General features: G+C 41.1%; 1 protein-coding gene across 3 annotated transcripts in view; it reads right to left on the bottom strand.

Moving 5' to 3' along the window:
- Window positions 1-24,152, bottom strand: part of LOC117232709 (optomotor-blind protein) — a 164,108-nt gene that overhangs the window by 2,809 nt on the left and 137,147 nt on the right. For all 3 annotated transcript variants that reach the window (XM_033492277.1, XM_033492274.1, XM_033492276.1), the window contains exons 5-6: window positions 11,167-11,313; window positions 8,075-8,151 (exon numbers count right to left, since the gene is read on the bottom strand). In XM_033492277.1, coding sequence (XP_033348168.1) covers window positions 8,075-8,151; window positions 11,167-11,313 — 224 coding nt within the window. The remainder of the gene's footprint in view (window positions 1-8,074; window positions 8,152-11,166; window positions 11,314-24,152) is intronic.

The following is a 24,152-nucleotide window of genomic DNA, read 5'->3' as shown; positions in this document are numbered from 1 at the left end:
TTATTGCATGAAGTGTAGAGAATATTGATCCGAGGTCTTTTATTAACGTTGAAACGTTGTTATATGTTATAAAAAGAAGGGTTGTAACAATAAATTTTTACAGATTAGACTGTGAAAATAGAAGGATCGATTTTATGAAATATTTTACAACTATTTCTATTCAATTAAAAATTCTATATATTTTAAACTGTTACATATTTTTTTTTTTTTTAGAGTCCAAAGAGTATTATAAATATTATTCCAGCGATATTTAAGGTAAATTCGTTGTATGTCAAAAATGTAACAATTATCGGTTTAGTAGATGCAATCATTTGAAATTCACCCTTTAATCGAGGTGTTTCGCACCTGTGGCAAATTACAGGCGTTTTAGCCGTCGCGTGTGATCGTTGTAGCGACACTCATACGGCTGTTGCTGGCAAGCGTGCGTCTAAAATGTGTATTGATCGTGTGTTGTATGTATGACGTGTCAGTAGATCGATTATATTGGACCAAGTTTGTGCAATAAAAGACTATGTTTTAATTTTAATGCAGCGCAAAATGTTCGATGCTTCGAAAGTACAGTTTCAGTAAAATTATAATCAGACATGTAAATTCATCTTAATTGTAGTGAAACTTAAATTTTTTCAATTTTTTCAAATCGGTTGTTCGAAAAAGAATTTTATTTATAATTTTTCTTTCTAATTTTTAATTATAACTTTGTGTTTATACTTTCGAAATAATAGATACGTTTAATTGTATCTTATTATTTTCATTTCAAATTCTTTGATAGCTTCGACATATCGTGATATACGAAGCAATTTATTTTTAAACAATGACACGCTTCAATTTTCGAAGCAATTCCCCTCGAAAACCCTGGCGAATCCAATTTTCAAACCAATTTATCCTAAGAAACTTGACGATTTCGGGTTGAAAACCAATTTACCCCAAAAACCGCCGTTGCTCGACACTCAAATCGACCTATCTGCGCGCCTATTCCAAATCTCAATTACTCGAACGACGTAACTGGAAAATTTTATCAGCCGACTGATGTGAAACGAGTCGTCTGGAAAATTTAGGACAGCTCGCGCCAATTATTATTTCCAACAATAATAAAACAATAAGCGTAAAGTATTCTAAACAAAAATAAAAAGCATACAAACTTGAAATATCTATGAGCTTGATGTCTCTCAGACAGAATTTCCTATTTATCTCATTAACACTAATATTATTCTACAAAAACACTCTTAACAATTCTCACAAATTTCGAATCACACTACCCACTTACTTACCCTACACACACGTAACCAACAAATTGACAGAGCCAGATACTCTAAACCACATTCTCCTAATATTAGTTCCAAGCACACTAGATAATTTGAAATTTCACATTGTATCGCGTCTTTCCACCAAATGCCAACAGGTACGATAAAGCTTTTTTTAAGCGATCATCATGCAAATCAGCGTTTTTTAACGAACACGTTTCGGGAACGTAAGTATCGTGTAAGACTCGGCTTGAGCCGCTCGAGAGCCGGACGTAACGAGAGGCTCACCGATGCCTTAATGCCGCGTAATGCGATCAATGCACCGACACAGCCGTGGCAAAACGTCGACAAGGCTTGAAACAGAGAGCAACCGAGTCGATGGACAACGTGAACACGATCGAGAGAAAGAAGGAGAAACATTAGCGAGTACATTGTCGGTGTACTGGATGAATCCGTGAGCGTGGAAAGGGTGTTACGCTACTACGGTTCTCCGGTTTCCGACGCGCTTAAGTGCAAAAACACGTTAAAATCAATAGTTTGCGTGGACAACACGGGATTTAGTAAGCGAGCTGTACTCTCTTTTCTTTCCCTCATCCCTATGGTCTTCGATGGTGGAACGATCTGAAAGATCGAGAAGGGGAGCTTTCCACAGACTTGCAACAGATCCACGATATTTACTTTTACCCGGAGTCGAGGGCGACATTTTAGGGTGAGATTAGGAGAGTGATTTGTATCCTTTGACGATGGTTTGAGATAATTTGCGAAGAAATTTTCAGACGCGTGTGAGAATTTATTGATTAAACGATTGAGAAATGATTAACCTCCGCCCTATTTCGTAAGTATCGGAAGATGTGGTGGCTTGATATATAATTTCTCGAATTTGTGATGATCGAGATTTTTGTGATTTAACGAACGATTTATATCGTTTCAGATGGCTTTCCTGAGACTAAAAAACAGAGGAATGTTTGATTTACATCCCCGTTTAGAAGCATTAGCTGACGATTGCAACGTTGAACTTGCAAACGAGAAAATAATAATTTAATAAATAGTAATTTCCATTTTTGACAATTCTCCTTTCTCTTTTTCTTCTTCCTTCTTTCTTCCTCTTTCTCCGAAATTTCTACAATTTCTCACGTCGTAGCAATTCGAAGATCGAGTATACTTATGGAGTAGTTACTTAGTAGTTTCTCGTTTCCTATTCTAATCTTCGCTTAAGCATCTGTGCATCAGCATTGCGATTCAACGGCTGACAAATCGCAAGATTATCCGCGGAATACGCGCGTCTCCTCGACCGATCTTGCTGTTACTTGCACACGCAAGTAGGATGAAGCAGGTAATTGGATTCACTATGTGTGCTTCTGTTGTGCACGCGGTCGTTCCAATTTCCAACTAGTTCACGCCTTGTACTCGTGATTTCAATGTTCTTATCATTCCAAATACCTTCTTACATCTGTCTCACCATAATCTCACGGTAAACCATGAAACAAACAACAATCTCATCCTGCGATATCAGCAAATTCGTGTTTTGACGAGCAAAAAGAAACTCGCGAAAGAAACAGAAACTACGTACAGATGTCTTTCTCTAAATATTAAATCTACGATATTTTCTACATCTTCTCACATTATCCATTCTACGTTTAACACAGACTTCTTCAGCCCTTCAACATAAACCTAAAGCAACTCCTATCACTCGCACCCCTCTAAATATTACAATACACTATGCTTCTTTATATTTCTTTGCGTATGATCATTATAATACTTCTTTAACCCTTTGCCAAAAACCCAAAGCAACTTTTATCACTTGCACCCTCTCGATAATCCCTTAATGAAAACGCAACGCCTACAAAGAATCCCACTAATCCTCCTAACCTAACCACCAAACTGCTAGCACCCCCAGCAGCCCTTTTTCTTAAACCGCGATTACGAGACGAAGGGTGAGGTTGACTTCGTTAGAGGGAAAGAACGAGTCAAAGGTGGCGCATAATTTCACCATAATTACCCAGGTCGCCGATCGAGTGTCTGTGATCGCCTGATCGAACGTTCAGACGGAATAATGAAAAAATCCAGCAGCCCCGGGGTTTTGCCTTTGACGTTCGGCCTTTGGTGTATCGGTGTCATCCCACCCCAAAGATCGTGTCATCGTCGAGGATTTATAATCAACCCCTCGAAGCTTGCTGGGCCCTCGTTTTTGTGTTTCCACCACCACGTAGCCACCCCCGTGGAACAGCTTCGGTTCTCTCGTTGCGCACACCCCCGCTGATACCCTATGAAATTCTGTCAAGGCTCGATGATTCCCGTCTTCTTAATGGATCGTTGACGGTGAAAACGTCTTTCTCACGCTACACGTATATATATATATATATATATATATAGATGCGCTCTTCTTTTTTCCTGAGATATTGTCAGGATCGCGGAAGGGGGTAAGGGGATGACGACGATACGATGACGGTTGGATATCAGGGGAATCATTATTATTTCCTATCACTCGAAAACACACGAGGGCGCGGGATTCGAGTGGCCGTTTCAGCCACGATGGTTCTGAATGCTAGCTGACGTATCGCGGAATTTCAGTTTGGAGCTGTTTGGGGTGTGATAGAAGAAGGAGCACGGGGGTTTTAGGTTTTCACTATGTTGATTGTTTTAAGTGTTTGCTGGCAAGTGGAGTTTCATGCTGATGGCACTTTTCATTGGTTTATCGATTATGTACTTTGATGATCCTTCACCATATTTTTTCATATTGCTTCGTTCATTGTGTGTTGCCATGGTTATTTATTATGTAATATTTTATCTAGTTTTTCAACGTTTCTTTGCAAATGAAGCTCTATGCTGGAGGGATTATCTTATTGGTTTCGCGATCGGAGAAATTATAGTCAGTTGGAGAACTGGTTTGTACATCGAAGAAATATCATGACAATGGGTAATTAGAAGAAGAATTCGTTCGTAGATACAAAGCTTCTTCGATATTAATACAAATTCCAATTTGTATGAACTACAGAAGATCGACTAATCATCTCAGTTTCAGAAACAGAAGATTCAAAATCTAAAGTCTTTTGGATACTCTTAGACCACTTCGCCTTGTATTTACAGAAAAGTAGAAGATACGACGTTTATACGATAGTTCTTTACATTTCAAAAATTAGCAGCCAGTTTGTAAGATTCATCTTCAATATCATTATCGAAGTGTCAAACCAAGTTCAGTTTAAAAATACAATAGTAAATAATTTACTGACAGAAGCGACTGAACAATAAACTGCATCTGGCGACTTAGGTTCGAACGAAGCCTCATAAATTTAGAATCTCATCCCAATGTGATTCACAATCGTTACAAACGATTCGTAATTCGTGCTACAACTATACCTGGGCATGACGGTCTCTAAGATTCGAGGATTACGTCGATAGTGTCGCGTAAACGCAACAAATGGCGAGGCGTGGCGATTAATAACGCGAAGCCAACGTGGAAACGTGGCCGCGGACAGATTGATTCTTCGTGAGGCACGATACGATCGTTCCGGCGCGCGCCTTGATAAATGACGTGACAACGAGCCACGCCGGGGCCAGTGCTGCCCTTTTTTTTTATCTCCTCCTTCGCTTCGTTCTTTTCCCCTCCTTTTTTACACGAGGAAAATATTTCTTTTTAACCGGCATGACGAATCGACTGGCCACGCTCGAGCAGCGTTCCGCGCCTCACGACTACTCGCAACTTAAAAACTTAATGAAATAACGTGGCCGAACTCGCCGACACTAGGCACGCGATTATACCAAATCTGTCCAGTCATCGTGGCTTCTTTTTTAGGGAAAAAGTGGCTTCTTTTTTTTTTGAGGGAAAATTTGACGATCGACTTAATCGAGATCCAACAAAGAAGATTATCGAGGTTAATATTAGGGCCCCAGTTTTAAGGATTCGCCCTTCACTGTATGGGCATTATGGCGCAGGATGGCGTTCATACACGCGAAAATAAAAGTGATATACAGATGACGATATGTCTAGAGAGACGAGAGTATTCGTTGAAAGAAATGATTCGAACTATTTCATTTGTTATAATCTAATTACGTTCGTAGATACGTAAACGAGGTTCGACGATATGATCATTTTGCCTTTGAAACTACTTAAATTCCCTGATTTGCTCAAATTTCCCGTGATCTTTAATTTGAATCGCTTAGTTTTGAAAAGAACGAACGTTCAACACAACCATTGACTCGTCTGACCATTTTAAATTAACAATTTTTTAATCATGTTACTTTGCATGGTATCACTGTATAATCCGAAATTTTTGTAATTTTCGAGAAGGAAAGCAGTCGATTAATACAAACTACGTCGTGTGTTTTAAGAATCTCATGTCTGAAACCAGGTATTCCTGCTCCGTCTAATATGTGTAACGATTAGCCTGGGGACATTTATGCAGGTTCATATCTTTGAGAGTAAAATTAAAAACGTAGAACGCCGATAGACAATTATTTCACTTGCCAAATATTATACTTTGGATACCTCGTCTACCTTTTCATGTCATGTGCATTCTGCGCAAATTTTGTACTTGCGAAGTTTCTACGAACGCGAAAAACTCCATATGAAAACTCTAACAACGATTTCTACGTTCCTTTATCGCGACGAGAAAAGTGGCAGCGACGTATCGATACGGAGGATGTTTAAACCATAAGCAGGGAAAAAGGATCGAGAAAGGGAATAACGAAAAGAAAGAGGAAGGAAAATAAAGCAGGAGGCCTTGTACGCCGGAAGTAGTCCGCCCCACCACGAAACCGGCCTTTATGCGCCAGTTACTGGCTGTAGCGGCGATATAAAATTCAAAGCCACCAAGTAGCACCCTCCACGCTAACGACAGCGCCGCCCCTGAGCATCAGTATGCTAATCCGATGATTGGCTATGTTCCAACCCCGTTCGCTTCTCCTTCTCTCCCTCTCTCTTTCCCTTTCTAACCAGCGTGGCTCCATCTCCCGGTTCTCTGCGGCTTCCTGATGGGATCCGACCACCCTTAACCGAAACCATAAGCCAAAACTAACCCTTATTCTAATTAGGCGGCGCCACGACGCGCCCTCCTGCTTTGCATATTTTCTCGATTAACCTCGCCCTTTCTTTATCCGGCCGGTGCGTCGGGCGTCGCTTCAATTTCCGCGGAATTTCCTCCGTACTTTGCCCTCCTCCCGTGGTTTTTCCCATCGCCAATTCCACCTCCACCCTGCAGGGCACTTATCTAAGGAACCGTTGAAACCAGCGGCCGCTTCCGAGTATATTTTACGTTCTACGTTTGGGAAATAAACCGAAATTCGATGGCTTCAGGCTAATTGTCTTTTTTCTTGCGGGGGTGTTTTTTTTTAACGACGTTAGATTATTTCTGTAAAAGAACGTTTATTAAGTTTGAAGGAAGAATTTCTTTTCCTTCATTCGTATTTCGTATTCCACTTTCTGTTCGCTCTGTCTTCTTTTATATTTATTATTCTATAATATTTTTACAACGTATAATCTACCTTATCTCACTGTATTTCTATTTTGTATCTCGAAATTTCCTTAATTCGACTGCAACAGAATTAAATAGAAAAATGTGAAAATCATAGACCTATTATCTCTATGGTAATAAAAATGTCATATACCTTACGCTTTATTCTTCTAATTCGATCCTATAATAATTAGAAAGAAAGACAACGACGTACGACATCCTTCATCAAAAAATCACCCAGCACCCAAAAATCCAACTGTATTAATTATAAATTATTCTCTTCATTCGATCCTAAAATAATAATGAAGAAAGGTAACAAAGACTCATCCAGCACTCAAAAAACCAAGCTCCCATATTAATATACAGTGTACCTTAGCCGAATTCTAAACTAATCGAACACACCAAAAAACCACGTGTCACTGAAATTCGCCGCAACCCTAAAGCCAAGCTGTGGACTCAATTAAATTCCCATAAACCACCCCAAAGTCCGTCTAGTTGGTCCGTTTCTCAAGGTCCTCAGTGACGATACCTGAACGTCCCGTAGACGACAAATTGGCGAAGCTTTGACTCGCGTCTAGCAAGGATTAGCGAGGTTAACGAAGCTGGCACGAGGTTTATATGCATAGAGCGACTTAACCTCGTCAAGATCCACTCGAGGGCCAACAGAAACCCCCCGGATGAAATTGAAACGGGTCCGAGTATACGCGACCCTCGCTTATATAAGCTCGTAAAGCCGCGATATTGAATACAAATGGACGATACCAGGGTGCAAATGAGCCCCGGTGGAAGCAACCCCCGGCCCTGGGGGCTGACCCCGAGCCCTGATCCGTTCAGCTTAATAGCGAGAACCGAGGGGAGAGCATGGTAAGCTCGACGATCAATTAGGTCCATCTAGAAGACAGGATCTGGAATTGCTTTTTGTTCGATGGGGTTACGATCCGGAGAGAGGGTGGACCATTACGCGGTTGCCCCTTTCAGCTGGTTTCTAAAGGACGATTTTTTAGTTTCTGTTCTTTAGTGCGAGAAAATTAGAGTTTTCTAATTTTTGTGAATTTTTATCCACTATAAATTCGTTTGTTCCTTTCTACAGAGGCCTTGAAAATATTTATCGATGATAATTTCGATACAGGAAATTAAAATCAGAGCTGTTTCTGCAGGTTAATGGCTTTGGTAAAATATCTATATTTTATATTATTTTCTTTATGATTCTATTATTAAAATATAATAATTTGTGGTTGGTTATTTGGAATTGGATTTTTACCAAGGATTTCATCTTCTGACAATGACATCATTAAAATAGTAAACTGAACCAAAATATTTGACAACTTTAAGCAACAAGTTTTATTTTTTCTACTTTAATGAAATTTTGAAAGCGATACTCACTTTTTCTCGCGCTTCCCCGCCCCCGTGTCCCGAAATCCCTTCGCGAACGGGTTATTGTCGATCTTCAGCTGGGTGATCTGCAACAAAAGGGAATTACAATGCTACGGCATTTCGTTAATGAGATATCGACATTTGCGAGTAACATAAAACCGAGAATAATTAATCGAATACGCTGTCAGTGTTGGACAAAGGCCTCATTAACAAACATCCCTGCAAGAGATCATTTCGACAACACTGTTACACATCTCTATACATTTTGCTTAAATAAATGGAAACTCTGTTTCCACAATGTCTTCAACAATTCATTTCACATATTACGTCAAATTATGATAAAGCAGATTTAAAAATTTTAAGCAAATATCTTCATTCTATTATCTTAATTTCTATAATTCCTACAAATAATATCGTACAATATCTTACAATTCTTCTAAATAATAAACACCAAAATGTAAAATAAAAATCCTGACCCTATGAAACAAACCTATTGTTCATAATCACGTCCGATTTCCGTAACAGATACATTGCAAAATTTCAACAAAATATCTTCAACCTATTAGCCCAATATTGTTCGACGTCCCTTTAATTTATGTAAATAGTACAGCTTTTCCTTCGATAACGAATATAATAACGAAACTTCAACAACGAAATACGTAAAATTTGCAGCCAGATATGAATTAAACGCAATTTTTTAAATAAAATATGAATTTATATAATGAGATTTTACGTTCCGGTTGCCTTCACACATACATTATACCACCTTTTGCAAAGAGTTGAAAACGAATCTTAAGGAATACTAAAAAATTCAGTAAACGTTTAAAAAATAAAAGAGCATAGTAGTTGCCACTTATGCATTCTTATTAGAAAAACACAAATCTCTTCGATCGACGTTGAAAACTTAGCCGAAAGTTTTCAAAGAATAAAATCACACTGAGAAAAGAAAATTCCGCTGGAGATCAGCGGGATGGATGGACAATTTTTTCGTTGGTCCAGATTCGGTTAATTAAAATCGCCTTTGGCGCGTAGAATGGCCAGATGGTTCCCGGAAGCTGCTTGCTTCCCGGTACGCGTTATTCTTGATTCTTGCGCGCGGGCGCAAAAGGGGCCCCTTGTCCGTATTTTTCGTCGCGCGATTCTTCCCTCTGCCGTTATCGCCTCTGTTTCCCGGTATCTCCTGCTTGCCAGAAGAAAGATATCGCCTATGTGGATCTTTTCGAGTGGCCTGGCCCTTCTGAGTTTCTCGAAACCCGGCTGATCTCGCCGGTTGTTTCGTGGGATCGTCGATTCCTCGTAACTTGGACCGATCGTTGCGGTATTTGATTATTGAAAAAGAGTTCTGGGAAAGAACGATCGCGTACAGAGGGTGGGACAATGGATGTCGAAACGATTACGGTGGACTGATGGTAGAAGTTATTGGAAATAACGGGGCTATGTGAATAACCTGGAGATAAGGGTGTGATAACGTATCTTTCTCCTTTGGCTTGCGAACGAATTTCTTATAGAAATGAAAGAAGAATGAATAATATTCAGTTTCGACAGAGCAACAATATTTTCTTAGGTTATAGAATTTATTTGCAAAAATATATTTGTCAAAATTGGAGGCTGAAGACTGGATGGAACGACGCTTATGCTAGATTTATCTTTTTACGAGTATAATCAAAATGAACATGTATACAGAGATTTGTTTTATCTACTAGATATTGCGACGAGTATTATGCTTTGAACATTTTATGCGTCTTTACATAATGTGCTTTCTATGCTTATTTCTACGGATTTGGATTTTTTTTTTAAATTAATAAATTAGATTGCATGAGAACATCTTCTTACTTCTTAAAATGTACCTAATTATTATAGAAATCAAAACGTTTGAATAATATCTTTTCCTACAAAAACCTTTATCCTAAATTCTGGAATTACTCGGATAGGGTTAAAGGCGATGTCAAGGTTTGTTTGATTTTTAGGTGACACCGTGATCGTACATTGAATTGCCAAAGGGTTGATAAAGATTAAAAAGCAATGTAATTTGTAACTGGAATATTCTTTACTCTAATTGACGCAACCCCGAATTCGCCGATTAATTCTTTGCTTTGTTTTTCGCCGTAATTTCGCGAACAAACGATTGGAAGCTTGTTAATTAAATTGTCGAGGTTGGGCTGCAACCCGACCGTTAATTACAACATTTTCTTTAATTAATTTAATTAATTCGATACCCGGCCCTACCGGCTCGGTCCTAAACTTCGATAATTAATATGCAAAGGTAATGGCTCGATAATAAATTTCCAATAAAGAAACGGATAACGCTGTTACACTCAATCACCTTTGCACACACGAATAATGAGACTAAATATTAATTGACATGTTAATCAACTATTCTACGAAAAACATCTCTCCACTGTCTATTACGATTTCCTCTTCATCTCTCAAGATACCTCAACTATTTAAAGTTTCCCGCGTTTCTTATCATCATCATGTTCCCCTATAACCTTCAATTATGAATCTATCCGTAACATTAAAAAAAAAAACTAGTACTAAAATTTCCTACATAATTTACCTTATTCACCATTTCGTTTTCAAAACAGAGGATAGTTATGCAAATTCATAATTTTTCATATCATATTCATATTTCTATAATAAATAATAGCAGTTTCGCTAAATATTCCAACGTTAACTTGCGTGTTTTCTATATCTTTCTATTTTACCCAAGTCTCGCGTATCTTCGCACCTTCAAACTCTCTACAAATGCACAGAAACTCTACGTATAAGCTCCTCTACCCCGCAAGCTCCTCAATAAAAGCCGCGATCGATCCCCGAAACTCCTGTCTATAGAAGCGAAACTAAAAAAGAGAAAAAGAAAAATCCCTATAAACCTGAAAAAGTCTCCAGACGACAATTTCCACCTGGAAACTTTTCTGCGTGGTAGAGACGAGCAAAAGAGACTGAAATCGAACAAAACCGTCGTCTCGACAAAAGGCCAGAGTCGATCAGAGAGTTCGTCGAGACCAGCTAGACTAACGAGTTTTCCCCTAGCGTTTTCGCAGACTCGATCGAGTCTGCCGCTAGCCGTTAACGGAAGTAGGAAGCAGACGTTCACTCACCTTCTCGTTCTGATAGGCGGTCACCGCGATAAACTCCGTCTCCTTGAAAACGTAACTCCTGAACGTCGAGTAGGGAAGCTTCAGGATGTCGTTGGCCCGCACCAGGTGAAACCTCGGCTGGTACTTGTGCATCGAGTTCAATATCGTCTGAAACAACCAATGGACCGTACATTGGGACAGACTGTTTCAGCTCTGAGCTCGTGCTCGCAATCGTTTCTCATTCTCTCTTCCTCTCTCGAGCGTGCTTTTTAGGAAATCGACTGGCCGCCACGAGCAAAACCGCCTCCGCGTACAGGTTATCTGTGTAGGTTGGCAACACTGCTTGGAATACCTTAATGGCGGATCTGGATCGTCGATTAGAAATTTGAATTAGAAAATATTTTTATTTGAGAATTTATGATACCAGGGTCTGATAATTTATCGAGATTACTGAACAGTTTTTTTTCGAGATGGTAAATTAGTGGCGATGGAATTTTTTACTAGATACAGAATACCGAGAAGTCTAACTAGGGAATTTAATGATTTCTAGATATGCGACTTTTGGTAGTGGAAATTCTCACTAGACGTGGAATACAGCGAATGTCATTTAGCAAAAGGTGAAACGTGAAGATTTAATTTTTCGAAATTTGCCTTGGAAGCTGACGCGCTTTCGATACTAATTGAGAATGACTGGACGATTTCTTTTAGACAAAATAATGTCTCGTTGATTGAATCTTACAGTAGATGAATTTTATTTTGTAAGATGATTATAAATGATTGATTTACTGGATTTGATTAATAAACTTGGACGCGATCTAAATGTTATTTCATAGACATATTCTCAATATTAGTAGAGGAAGTTTCGAATGAAATAAAATTCAATTTTTTCCCATCTTTGTCTTTACCTTCTTCGGAAATTTACAGCCAGTGTCGGTCGATTTCGCTTTCAACTTGCTCTAACATCAGCCCATCACGAATATACTAGTCGAACACGATTCGGAAATTTACTTGCATCGAAGTATCGTCGATTTCTATACGAATCAAACTTTCCAGTTACGTGAAACGACGTTTTGTTCGCTAATATATTATACGCGATGGGCTGCTACAAACAAGCCAGATATCCCAGCAGAAGGGAGAAACCACGAGAAAGAGGAAAAGCAGGACAGAAGAGACACGAATTCTAGTCGGAGTTTATCATGCTCGTGGCATTCCGAAAGCGCGGTTTACAGATTGAGAAGATTATTTCGCAAAGCGGCATAATCGTTGCTCAAGTTGCATCATGCACCGCTGATCGACTCGTATAAACTCGTTCTAAAGCTCGTCTTTCTTTCATTTGTAGAACCAATGTCTCCGCCACGACGATGACGACTATCGTTTTTATACCTTATGCCAATCGTATCATCTCGATTTCTCAATTTTACCCTCAATCTTACCGTTGTTAGCCTCCAATTTCCTCGCTACTTTCAAAATCACGTTACGCAACAATCGTTTATTCCTTTTTCAACCGACTTGAAACCAAGAAAAAAAAAAGAAAAAGAAAGAGGATATAAGAAACGTAAAAGCTCGTATAAAAGCGATAATAATTTTTATCAATATTCTTCGCTGTATTTATTTATGAAGTACACAACTCCGTGATTTAATTGAATACAATTCTTCAGCAATATAGCACTCGTAGTACATATATACAACATACATGTAATATAATGAATATTTTCGAACCAATTAAAATCCGTTGGACAAGAACCAAGAACGCTAAAGTACCTCTGCTGCGTTTCTAAAAAAAGAACAAAAATTGGCGTCTGCGTCCTTTCCTTTTGGAACACCTCAGTTATTTTCCAAGTTTCCCTAAATTTCGTAAATAGACGGCGAAATCTGAAAATGCAAAATTGCACAGGATACACGTAACACAAAAAGATACACAAGGTATGCAGAGCACAAGGATTTCTATAATAATATTCGATAAGTGAAAAAGTGTTCTTTTCGCTTTTTTATTTGTCTAATTATATTCTCAAAAATCAGGAAGTTGCAAAAAATCGGCAGTCTAATTGGAGGTAGCGGAGAAATCCGAAGGATCACGGAGAACTGTAGGATCCAGAGGACACGTGAGAATAAGAAGCTTCGCGAGGCTGCTTTTTGAAAGAAACGCCGGCGCAATCTCAGTTTTTAATGGCGAACGCTTTAAGAGCGATTCGTGGCAAAATAAAACGATCGGTTCGCTTTTAGTCGCGTCTGGTTGCACGCGCGCCGACGATGCAAATGGCGCGGTAGCAGCTAACAAGATTGCACAGGACATTCCATCGTGGAATGGACGCAGCTTCGTTGGCGTCTCGATAAATCTACGTTCCATCCTGGAGTCGCGGTAATTACGCCGCGGAATTTTCGTAATGGAGAACAGCAGGCCGGTTACTATTTTATAAGAAGACGGCCGTGGCGAACGATCCTCCGCTTCTGACGAATGAACTTTCAATGGAACGCCATTTTTCGTTATTTGTATTAAACTTTTGCGTTTTTCAATCCCATCGCTCTTTACCGATAAATATTCAGCACTGTCTATGGACAAATATTTATACAAAGAACGAGGATATACTCTGTCTATTACAAAATGCAGCAGTGGAAGAAATTATACCATTTAATGGAAAACCATTTTTGTTATGTTATGTATATTGGACTTTTGTGTTCTTTAAATCCTTGTCTCTTTTTCTTTTCTTTTTTTTTTTTATTCATGAAGTAAATATTCAGATTTATTAGATCTTTAAAAAGGATCGAACGACGAAGGCGTGTCTGTGACAAAATGTAGGATCGGGAGAAATTATGGTAATCCTAAGAGGAAACTTAAGCATCGGTCTCTTTTATCGTCCCTTTGAATCAAATTCGCTATTAGACACACTCTTATTATTCCATCGTTATATCTGATCGTGTGGACGTAAAAATTACATAAATCCAATTATACAAGTCTCACGAAATACTGGCTAATCGACGTCATCGATTGGATTCGAAGCTTGAAGTTAGAAGATAAGAACATTTCTCATCGAGCTATTATAATTCAATGGCGTTAACGCACCATACGTATTTTTTCTATCTAAACATGGTTTCACGATATTTTTATAATATTCAGGCTGCGATTAAAGATCAGAAAAATCGAGCAAGAGAAACTTCTCTAGTCATTCGAAATCATACGCGTATATAGTAATTCACGCATACAGCAGATTTACCATATACAGATGAAATTATCTAAAAATTCTGAATTTGCATAAAGAGCGGCAGTCTAATTACAGCGAATGTTATACTTTCTTTACACGTGTTTCCTCATCGCGTGTATTCTGCATATTCCGTACCATCGTATTTCCCATAAACGCATAGAAATCCCAATCGTAACCAGCATCCAACCACCTCCAACCACCTCCAACCGCCTCCACCTTCAGCCCAGAAAGCTTGCCTAGCCGACAACGAACGATAAAACGAACCAACAAAAACTCATCCATCTTGTCAGGCAAAGGACATCGCGCGACGTTTCTTGTCCGCGCCCACGTCGTCCGCTCTGAGAAACCAAAGTCCTCGAAAACGAACGTTGGTTAGAAACGAAAGGGGAGGATGAAGGGCAAAGGTCCGCGCGATAACGGCCCGGCAAAGAGAGAAACGGTGTCCAATGGAACTGTGGATAGCGAACGATGAAGAAGAGAAGGGGAATAGCTGCGACGGATCCGGCAATAAATAAAACGGCGCGCGTCCAACGTGGAAATCGCGATCACGCGAAAGAGAGAAGCTGGCTGGACCGCGACGGCCGCCATTACGCGCGGCTCCGCACAAAGGGGAAATAATTAGCGCTGCTCGACTGATAAGCCGGCCAATCTAGGCGTTTGTCATTAGCCTATCAAAGCCAAATACCAGCGAGTCTTCTTGCTCTTTTATTTACGATCCGCCTCGACTCGGTTTCGTTCGAAGCTGCGAGTTGGCAGAAGTTGGCGTTTCTGCTATCTTCGTTCCCTCTGCTAGACCTTCGGCCTCGACACGCCTCCGGCGCCGTGCAAAATACGTGCGAACGTAGATCGCTGCAATTAGTACTTCTCCTCGGTCTAATCGTGTACCTGAGCTTTCCGCTTTCCTTTTCCGAAGAATTCGGCAGAAGATTCTTTGAGAGAGGTTTAATTACGGCGATTTCGAACGGACGACGAAATGGAAGTCAGGAAATTGTTGAAGTCGATTTTGATAGTAAATATTCGTTGTATTTTGTTATAATTCTATGTCGAGTACGAGAGCTTCGTTTGTTACACCGTAGCAGGACGATATTATCTTTGAATGAAATTATTCAGCCACGTTAACACCCGAAACGTCGTAAAGTCAGCTCGAAAGCAACCTTACAGCGTCATCATCCGTTCCAAACCTACGAAACAATCGTCCACCTACATTTCCAGCCCTCGAATAATCAACTACGATCCACGCGTACTAGACATCATCGATCTCTCAGAACACGAGAAACAAAACTGTCGTATATAGGTGCCAGGAAGTATGAAAAACGACCAGCTCTCGAACAGCCAGCCACAACGAGTGCCACGCTTAGAACGTTTTAGATACGCACTCCGCTGCACTCCCGCGATTTTACATTTCCCATAAATACATAGAAATCCAAGACGGAGTGCTTACACAGAGACTGCGGATGTAAACGGAAATTCGAGTCTTTAGGAATACGAGTAAAGAGATGGAAACTAAGCGAATATTTGTTCCACTCTCTAACTATTACAGCGAGTATTATCATACTTTGGATATCTTATACGTTCTTTTTATACGCACTGCGCGTATTTCTGCGATTTCGAATTTCCCGTGAACGATAATTTCATCGTACAAATATACCAAGACGTATGTATGATAGAAGGTAGTAGCGTGAGCGTAAAGGAACTGGAAAGCAGCGAAGCCAAGGTACGAGGAGAGCAGGCTGGTCATGGAGACGACTCCGGCGACTTACATACGTATCGTGCCGCGTGAATTGACCGGCCAGATAAAAGGGGTGGGAGAGGCGGACACCGGAGGCAGGAAAGGGGAGGCCGAGGAAAGTGAGAGAATATCCTGGCCGACACAGAAGCCGACGCTGCTAATGACTCTGTCCGCGGTAATCTCCGGGTGTTATCTGTCCTGGCTACCTGGGGCCCACCTACTTCGAATCACGAACCTGCACACGCTTCCACCTCGTTTCCTGCCGATCAGCCGCCGCTCGAACGCGCGTCGTTCTCCGCTTCCAACGACTTCGCCCCGACAACACGACCACTGGTAGCACTTTAAGCTCGCTGCTGATTATTTCCCTGGTTGATCGCTTGCCTCTTTTTCTCTCAGCTCCATGTTGTAAAGTTAAAGGATGGAGGGTTATGGGTGGCGGATTTCGGAGACGCAATCTGAGATGGCGAGCCGCCGTGAATTTATAGACCAGCTCCTTCGATATTATCAGAGCGCGGATTTTTACGTACTTCAAATTTCAAGGAAAATGTAAAGATGCACGAGTGTACGGAATTCTCGCAAGGCACAAGGTAACGCAAAGAAATCTTTCGTCGTTGTATACTACGATAGCCGTAGGCGTATACCGCAACACCTTTGGATCGATGGAGGTCCGTGAAGAAAATCAGCCGGAAAATTGATCTTGTCTCTCGAATTCAACGTCAAATTCTTATTTATTTCTTATCTTGGTATTCTGATCATTTCGAGAATCAGAAGTCTCGAAGAAACCATAGAACTCGATCGCTCTCTTGAAAGGAAATGTTAATGTTTGTTCGAACGTCGGCGAAAGCCAAAATAATTCAGGCGAGATGGTTCTTCGCCGAAACAGTAAATCAAAAACACTATACTCGTCTTCCGTAGGTACACGATGATCTCCACTCGAAGCCAAGCAACATCCACCAATATCAAACACTCGATCCCCGCTAATCCCCTATATTCCAAATGGAGTAAGACGTTCCAGCTTCCTACTCAACTTCCTAAGCCAACAAAGAGAGAGTACAGATTCTATAAGAGGAATTCCACGGTGGACACGCGTAGTCAGCGAGGTCCTGGCCGCGTTGTTTGGTCAACCGATCTTACAGAAGGGCAAACAAGTCTCTCTGAACGCCGAAAGGGTTTGCCGGCGAAGGCTGCACGTCATCGACGGCTTCTTTCCGCGCGGAAAGTCGCGCGGCGAGAGAAGCGGACAAACGTGGAGACAAAGAGGTGCCCTCCAACCCTCTTTCTCCCACTCTCTTCCTTTCTGTTTCTTTCTCGCCGCGGCTCGAGGCGGCCCTTTTCACTTTGAGGGTTAAGAAGTTAGCTGATGGTTCGAGGATTACTTAGACTCCGTACATAAGGCAACTGTGCGCAGTTAGTTTGCGGTGCACACAGCCTCTGAAACGACCGGAGAGAGCTTCCTTCGCCTTTTTTCCTCTCTCGGTTTTCCCAACGACCGCCTTTCTCCCACTGAACTCGGACTCGGCGACGCTTCTGACGACTTGCCCCGCTCTCGGCTTCAGGATTTCGTTGTTTCCCCGGATTTCTGGTATTTTCGGTTTTAGAAGCGTGTTATCGCGTTCCGAGGAATTTTTTTAGGTTTAGGTGCCAGTTCTGCGAAGTGGCGGACGAAGGAAAGTTTAAATATCGTTTCAATTTTATGGTAATTTCAGAAAATGGACTTTTATTTCACTGCGAATAGACGCGATACGATATCCCGAAATGCATAGTTAGGGTTAACACGGTGAAAAGTATCTGGTACAAACTTACCAATACTGATACGTCAGTGATAATTTCAAACTTTCTTTTTGTTGTACGTCGTCAAATAGTTTTGTATAATAGAGTTCGAGATGATATAATAATGTATTGTTCTACCTAATAAAATGAATCATGCATAATTCCATAAAATAATATAATTTATCAGACGTAAATCGATAAAATAATATAAAACAAAAAATGCTGCGCATCTGTTATTTCCTTATAAGATGAAAGACACTTTTGGGACAATCTAATACTACTGTTCTGTGCTATTCTGAGCTTTGAGTGATTCCACATGGCAAGCTTTCGGTCCTACCATACGAAAAGTAAGATAATTTTAGTGTTTACTATAGCGTGGTTCGGTGAAAATAGAAGATTACTTTATGGGAAGCTGGAAGACTGTTTCGCAAGAATGAGCAGAAATATCAACATTACCTGAAACCATTATTTATCTGTTATCACTCATTTTAGAACTATCATTATTACGCTATTACGTAAAAGCAGAAGGTTACTTTATAAGAAATTCGTAACATCGTTTCACAGATTGTTTCACAGAAATCCTCAGCATCTACTCGTTGCAACTCGTATTACCCAATGTCCTTAAACAGCGCCTAATCGTCAAATCCAGGCACTGGCGACTCTCGCAAAGCCTTGAGAGCCCATCTCACTCCGAACCTGTCGTGCAACCTGTCTCAAGCAACCAACATGTCCGAAACATCTGCAATTAACTCGTTCCTCTCCTTCTCTGTCTACTTCTGGCTAATCGCTATAACTAAAAAACGTAGGTCGAAGAAGAAGATCGCGTCCTTGGCGCGCGCGAGAGAGAGCACAGAAAGAGGAGAAAGGAAAAGGAAAGAGGAAGAAGTCGAAAGAAAGAAAAAATAAGTCCATGGGAAGAACCTAAGGGGGTAGAAAAGACGTTAAGCCGCACGCGTCGTGGCGAAGGGATGGAAGAGAAAGAAGAAGGGGTGGTGGACGAAAGGGTGGCGAGAACTGTGGCGCCACCTCGGCAGGAAACGGCAGAGGAGCGAAGGCAAGGCGCGCAGAGGGTCCTCCGTGTGTCGGGGGTGCGAGAAAGAAAAGGCGAGGCGGTGCGGCCAAGGGGGATGGAACGCGGAAGAGGAGAAGGAAGGAGGTGGTCGTCCTAGTATCGACCGGCTGAAAAAGGGGTGGATTTTTCTACCCCTGGGCGGAGGACCAGCATTAGGGGGACGTGTTCTGGACTCGATTACAACTAGCCCACCTCTGATCTCCGCAAGCCACCAGGAAACCCCTCTACCATACACTTTCACCCTGTCTCAACTTCTTTCCAAGATTCCTGTTAGGGGTTGCTTCTCCACTTTCTTTCATCTTTTTATTTTTACTTTTCCCCTTTCTCGTTTGTGCACTGTGTTTTTGGAACGTTGTCTGCGCTTGTTGGAAGTGTCGGCGGGTCTGAAGGTGAAAGTTTTTTATGGTCGTTGTTAGGGGTTGCGTCTTGACCACGTAATATCCTTTTCTTTTCCTTTGGTTTCTGAGTTTTCAGAACTGGCTTTGGGATGATCGTTGTGGATGTTTGAAGGGTTGAATACTGGTAGGATTTTCGTTCAACATCGATGATAGGGTTTTTTTGACTTTGTTTCATCTTTCTACGTAATTGAGATTGATTTCATTAATAGAACGTTGAGTTTAAAGAAGTTCAGGTATCGAACAATCTCAATCATTCTATACCAAAAAACTGGCAAAATGAAATTTATACAACGATTAAAACCAACCAATTTATGCAAATATTTAACAAAGTCCACTGTCGTGTTTTACAACGAAACACATTCAAATTATTTTAATCGCATGTAAAAAAAGAACCATTCAACCATTTATTGAATTACAAAACTATCTCTTCCGTTTAGAACGATAAAATCCCTCTCAACAATAAATCGACCAAATTCTCCCAAATTAAAACGCTAACTATTCTGCCAATTAAAAATACACAACTCCTAGCAGGCGAACACCTCGACAATACACCTAAACAAACCTTTCAAAATCGCACTGTCGTCGCTGAATAAACTAAATAACCCAAAGTAACGCTCTAAACAAGCTAACCTTCTCCTTAACAGAGGAAGAAGAAGAATAACCGGAGTTCAGAGGACCGATCTATAGTCTAAAGTGTCTGTGAAGCGAAAATCACTGGCCCATTCTGTCCCACGCGGCCATCTGAATAGAAACTGTGCGAGTTAATCGGCCTGACTGAACTTCGACACCGGCTCGCTTCCCCGGAATCCAATTAATCCCCGGATCGGATCTAAGTTCGGGGAAGTGACGCGTGGGACTGTTCGCGTACCTCTTCCTCGAACGAATTACGCGTCATCCGCGATATCGTCGTCGTCGTGGTTGCTCTCTTGACGATCGTGCGCTGCAAAGAATCCGAAGAGGGAAAAGAAAAATGGATCCTCGGGGGCTTTCTCCGGCACTTTGCTCGGCCGGAAGCTAATTGGCCCGAATCGAGGGTGGCTTTTCCATCATCCGGTTCACGGCATTATGGCCGACTCGCACGTGAGCCTCGCCATCGACCAATGGGAACGCGAGTCGATGCACTCGAAGAACGGGACTCGACCGCTTCCCAACGATGTTCCTCGCCTTTCTTCCTTCCTCGCTTCCTTCCTTCGGCCTGATTCTGCCCGATCCGACGCGATAAAACCCCACGCTGAACTCGATAAACGCGTCTGATTTATCGTGAGAGAGGGTGCTTTCGAGATTTTCTAATCTTCTTAGGCAGGTCAGTCCGCTGCTCGGTAATAAGCGGTTTGAAAATCGGACGATCCACGAATTAAGGAATTAAGGGATGATGCACGAGAGGGCGGCGCAGCAGGAGGGTCAGAGGTGCCGGTTTTGGTTACAGAGAGACAATTTTACTCGGAGAGAGTACTCGCTTTGATAAGTTGCTGCTCGACCGAAATATTAAGTCCGTTCGTTTCTGGTGATCGTTGGCGATCTGACGAATCTTTGAGCATTTTAGAATTCTACCTTAAGAAGTTATTAATCAACTACTTTACATATTGCTACGCTATAAGTGTACGTGTATGTTTGGTTTTGGCGAAATTGGCCTAAGATCTTGTGCATCATACTTTGTCAAAGCTGAAGCAAAAACGTGTTTCTTTCGTTGATAGTTGAGAAGAGAGAACTTTTTCCTACGTTTCGTAAAAAAGATTCTGTCGTGGTCGAAAGTCTTCTGCCGAAGCAGAATAAACGTTATTGTTTCGCTGACACTCTTTTCTGTTTCCAAGAGAATAAAAGTTTCCTATTCATACAAAAGTGAAGCAAAAGTTTCAGAGGATACACTTCGTTTTGTAACTATATTTTTTTTCTTCTGGAATAGAAAAGATAGCAGTGAAGAAATTACTGTTATGTAACTAATTGGAGATTTGAATAGTTTCGTCCGATCTTTGGATAAGACGATGGAATATGTTCGAGACCTTGCTCCTTATTCAGGAGGAATCTATCGTTGCCCCGGTTAATCGTAAATTATCAAAGCCAGTGTCGAGTGAACTGGCCACGATAGTACCTATTTACTTTCATTCGATGATCAAAGAACCGCGTTGGGCCGATAATTCTTATCTGAGCGTGGACAGTGGTCCCATTTAGTCTTTGAAGTGCGCGTGAATTTGTGTGCAATTCCGGTGTCGAAACTAGAACCGTAGAGCGTCATAATGGAGCCAGTCAGTAGAGAAGTTACACTGATTTGATTCAAAAATTGAAAAATTAAGAGATACAGTTATTTTTGATGCTTTAAACTTGGAATCTACGATTCTTTGTATCGTCTCCTTGCAATAAATGAACCATAATCCAACTTTAATCTAATTTTAATGTAATTTTAATGCAATTCAACTTTAATCGTGCAATTGGGTGAGAAGAAAACGAAAGGTGCGATTCATAATTAAATATTAATGGAATAGTCAAGTATTAACGTAGCGATTAATGTAGCAATTTTATTATCGAAGTAATGGAAATTAAATTAGAGTATTTTTAATAAATTACGAATTATAATGAATGGAAATATTGCTACGGGATAAGTAAGTTCTCCTCGTTTAGATTGTACGATGAAGTGATTTCGAATGTTGTTTACTCGGCTCGATCAGCACCCGGTCAACAGGGGCCAAGATGGCTGAATAAGTCGATTAGCGAATCGATTGAGGAAATTAATAATAATGAGGATGGTGGTGATTCTTGTCTCTTTTCAACAAGTTAGAACCGATTTAAAAGAACTTGGGAGAAACAAACTTGTTAATATCATCTTCAATCTCTTTCATTCACGAATACAACATTACATAGGTGCAAACTAAAAAACAAAAACTAACAAGTGCCTTTGGAAACTATTCGCCTTCCAATATTTGACGATTCACCTTCTCATTAACTAATCGTTCCATCATGAAAAAACAGAGAGATAAAAGGTACCTAAAAGATATTCGTCCCTTAACGCTTAACACTATAGTTTCTTCGCTTAACGATCGTTTCTATCGATCGTTTCGTTAAGAAGAAAAGCGAAAGACTAAAAAGATAGAAATATCAAAGAACGACCAAAAAGTGTCCGTAAAAAGTAATCGCCCTTTAACGCCTCATGTTTCTTCGTTTTCCGCTGATAATCATTTCTACCGATCGTCCTGTCAAAGGAAATGGAAAAGACACGAAGCTGGAAAAATTAGCACAGAGATAGACAGCGTTTCTGAAACGTAATCACCGTTTGACGCTGAATAAAATTCAGCCTTTTCCCTCGCCGATCGTCTATATCGATCGGCCCGATGAAAACGACGATCGAGAAAGTAAGGGAACGGGGGAAAAGTGGAAAAGAAAACGCGATGTTCGAGAAATCCAGTGTTTAAATACCCAGCGGACGAAGGAAAAGGTAGAAACAGCGATCGAGGAACGTGTGACGCGGCGTCTTTTGAAAAACCACCCCCTCTGGATCTTTGCACGATTTCCATGCAGCGCGGAGGAGGAAAAAAAATCAGGCTGTGGAGAACGTTAAACGGAAATCAGCCGGCCGCTTACAAAGAGCCGACGCTTCTGGCGGGGGTGGTAGACGAGAAGAAAAATTCTTTGATGGTTGGAACGGTGGCGGCGGGCGTAGAACCGCGCGATGAAAGATGGGAAACGCCGCGGGGACACGGAGGTGGCGGGGGTAAGTGTGAAACTGCCGCCGATGTTCCGACAGGAATACAGGAATTTTCCTTCTCTCTGTCGCTGAATATTTCCCGCGGCCGGAATGCTTCAGCGCGGAATGTTCCTGCCTTTCAACGCGCCGATGGACGCGCGGAACGATATGGATTTATTCTTGCCGCGGTTCCCGCTATCGGAGAACGTTTATCATCGCTTAGATCGAAGATGTTTGAGCTTGCGAATGTTAGAACGTTCAAAGCTTCGAATTTTTGTCAGCGTTCGAATTGCTGGATGTTCGAGCATTCGAAATTTTCAAATCGAACTTTGTGCGCTAATTGCTGGATGTCCGAACGTTCGAAACTTTCAAATCGAACTTTGTGCGCGAATTGGTGAATGTTCGAGCGCTCGAAACTTTCAAATCGAACTTTGTGCGCTAATTGCTGGATGTCCGAACATTCGAAACTTTCAAATCGAACTTTGTGCGCAAATTGCTGGATGTTCGAACATTCGAAATTTTCAAATCGAACTTTGTGCGCGAATTGCTGGATGTTTGAGCGTTCGAAACTTTCAAATCGAACCTTGTGCGCAAATTGCTGGATGTTCGAGCATTCGAAACTTCCAAATCGAACTTTGTGCGCGAATTGGTGAATGTTCGAGCGCTCGAAACTTTCAAATCGAACTTTGTGCGCTAATTGCTGGATGTCCGAACATTCGAAACTTTCAAATCGAACTTTGTGCGCAAATTGCTGGATGTTCGAACATTCGAAATTTTCAAATCGAACTTTGTGCGCGAATTGCTGGATGTTTGAGCGTTCGAAACTTTCAAATCGAACCTTGTGCGCAAATTGCTGGATGTTCGAGCATTCGAAACTTCCAAATCGAACTTTGTGCGCGAATTGGTGAATGTTCGAGCGCTCGAAACTTTCAAATCGAACTTTGTGCGCTAATTGCTGGATGTCCGAACATTCGAAACTTTCAAATCGAACCTTGTGCGCAAATTGCTGGATGTTCGAACATTCGAAACTTTCAAATCGAACCTTGTGCGCGAATTGCTGGATGTTCGAGCATTCGAAACTTTCAAATCGAACCTTGTGCGCAAATTGCTGGATGTTCGAACATTCGAAACTTTCAAGTCGAACCTTGTGCGCGAATTGCTG

This window comes from Bombus vosnesenskii, unplaced genomic scaffold, assembly GCF_011952255.1.
Source record: "Bombus vosnesenskii isolate JDL3184/JDL3185 unplaced genomic scaffold, Bvos_JDL3184-5_v1.1 scf7180000013293, whole genome shotgun sequence".
Lineage (NCBI taxonomy): Eukaryota > Metazoa > Arthropoda > Insecta > Hymenoptera > Apidae > Bombus > Bombus vosnesenskii.
This window is presented reverse-complemented; position numbering and strand designations above follow the sequence as displayed.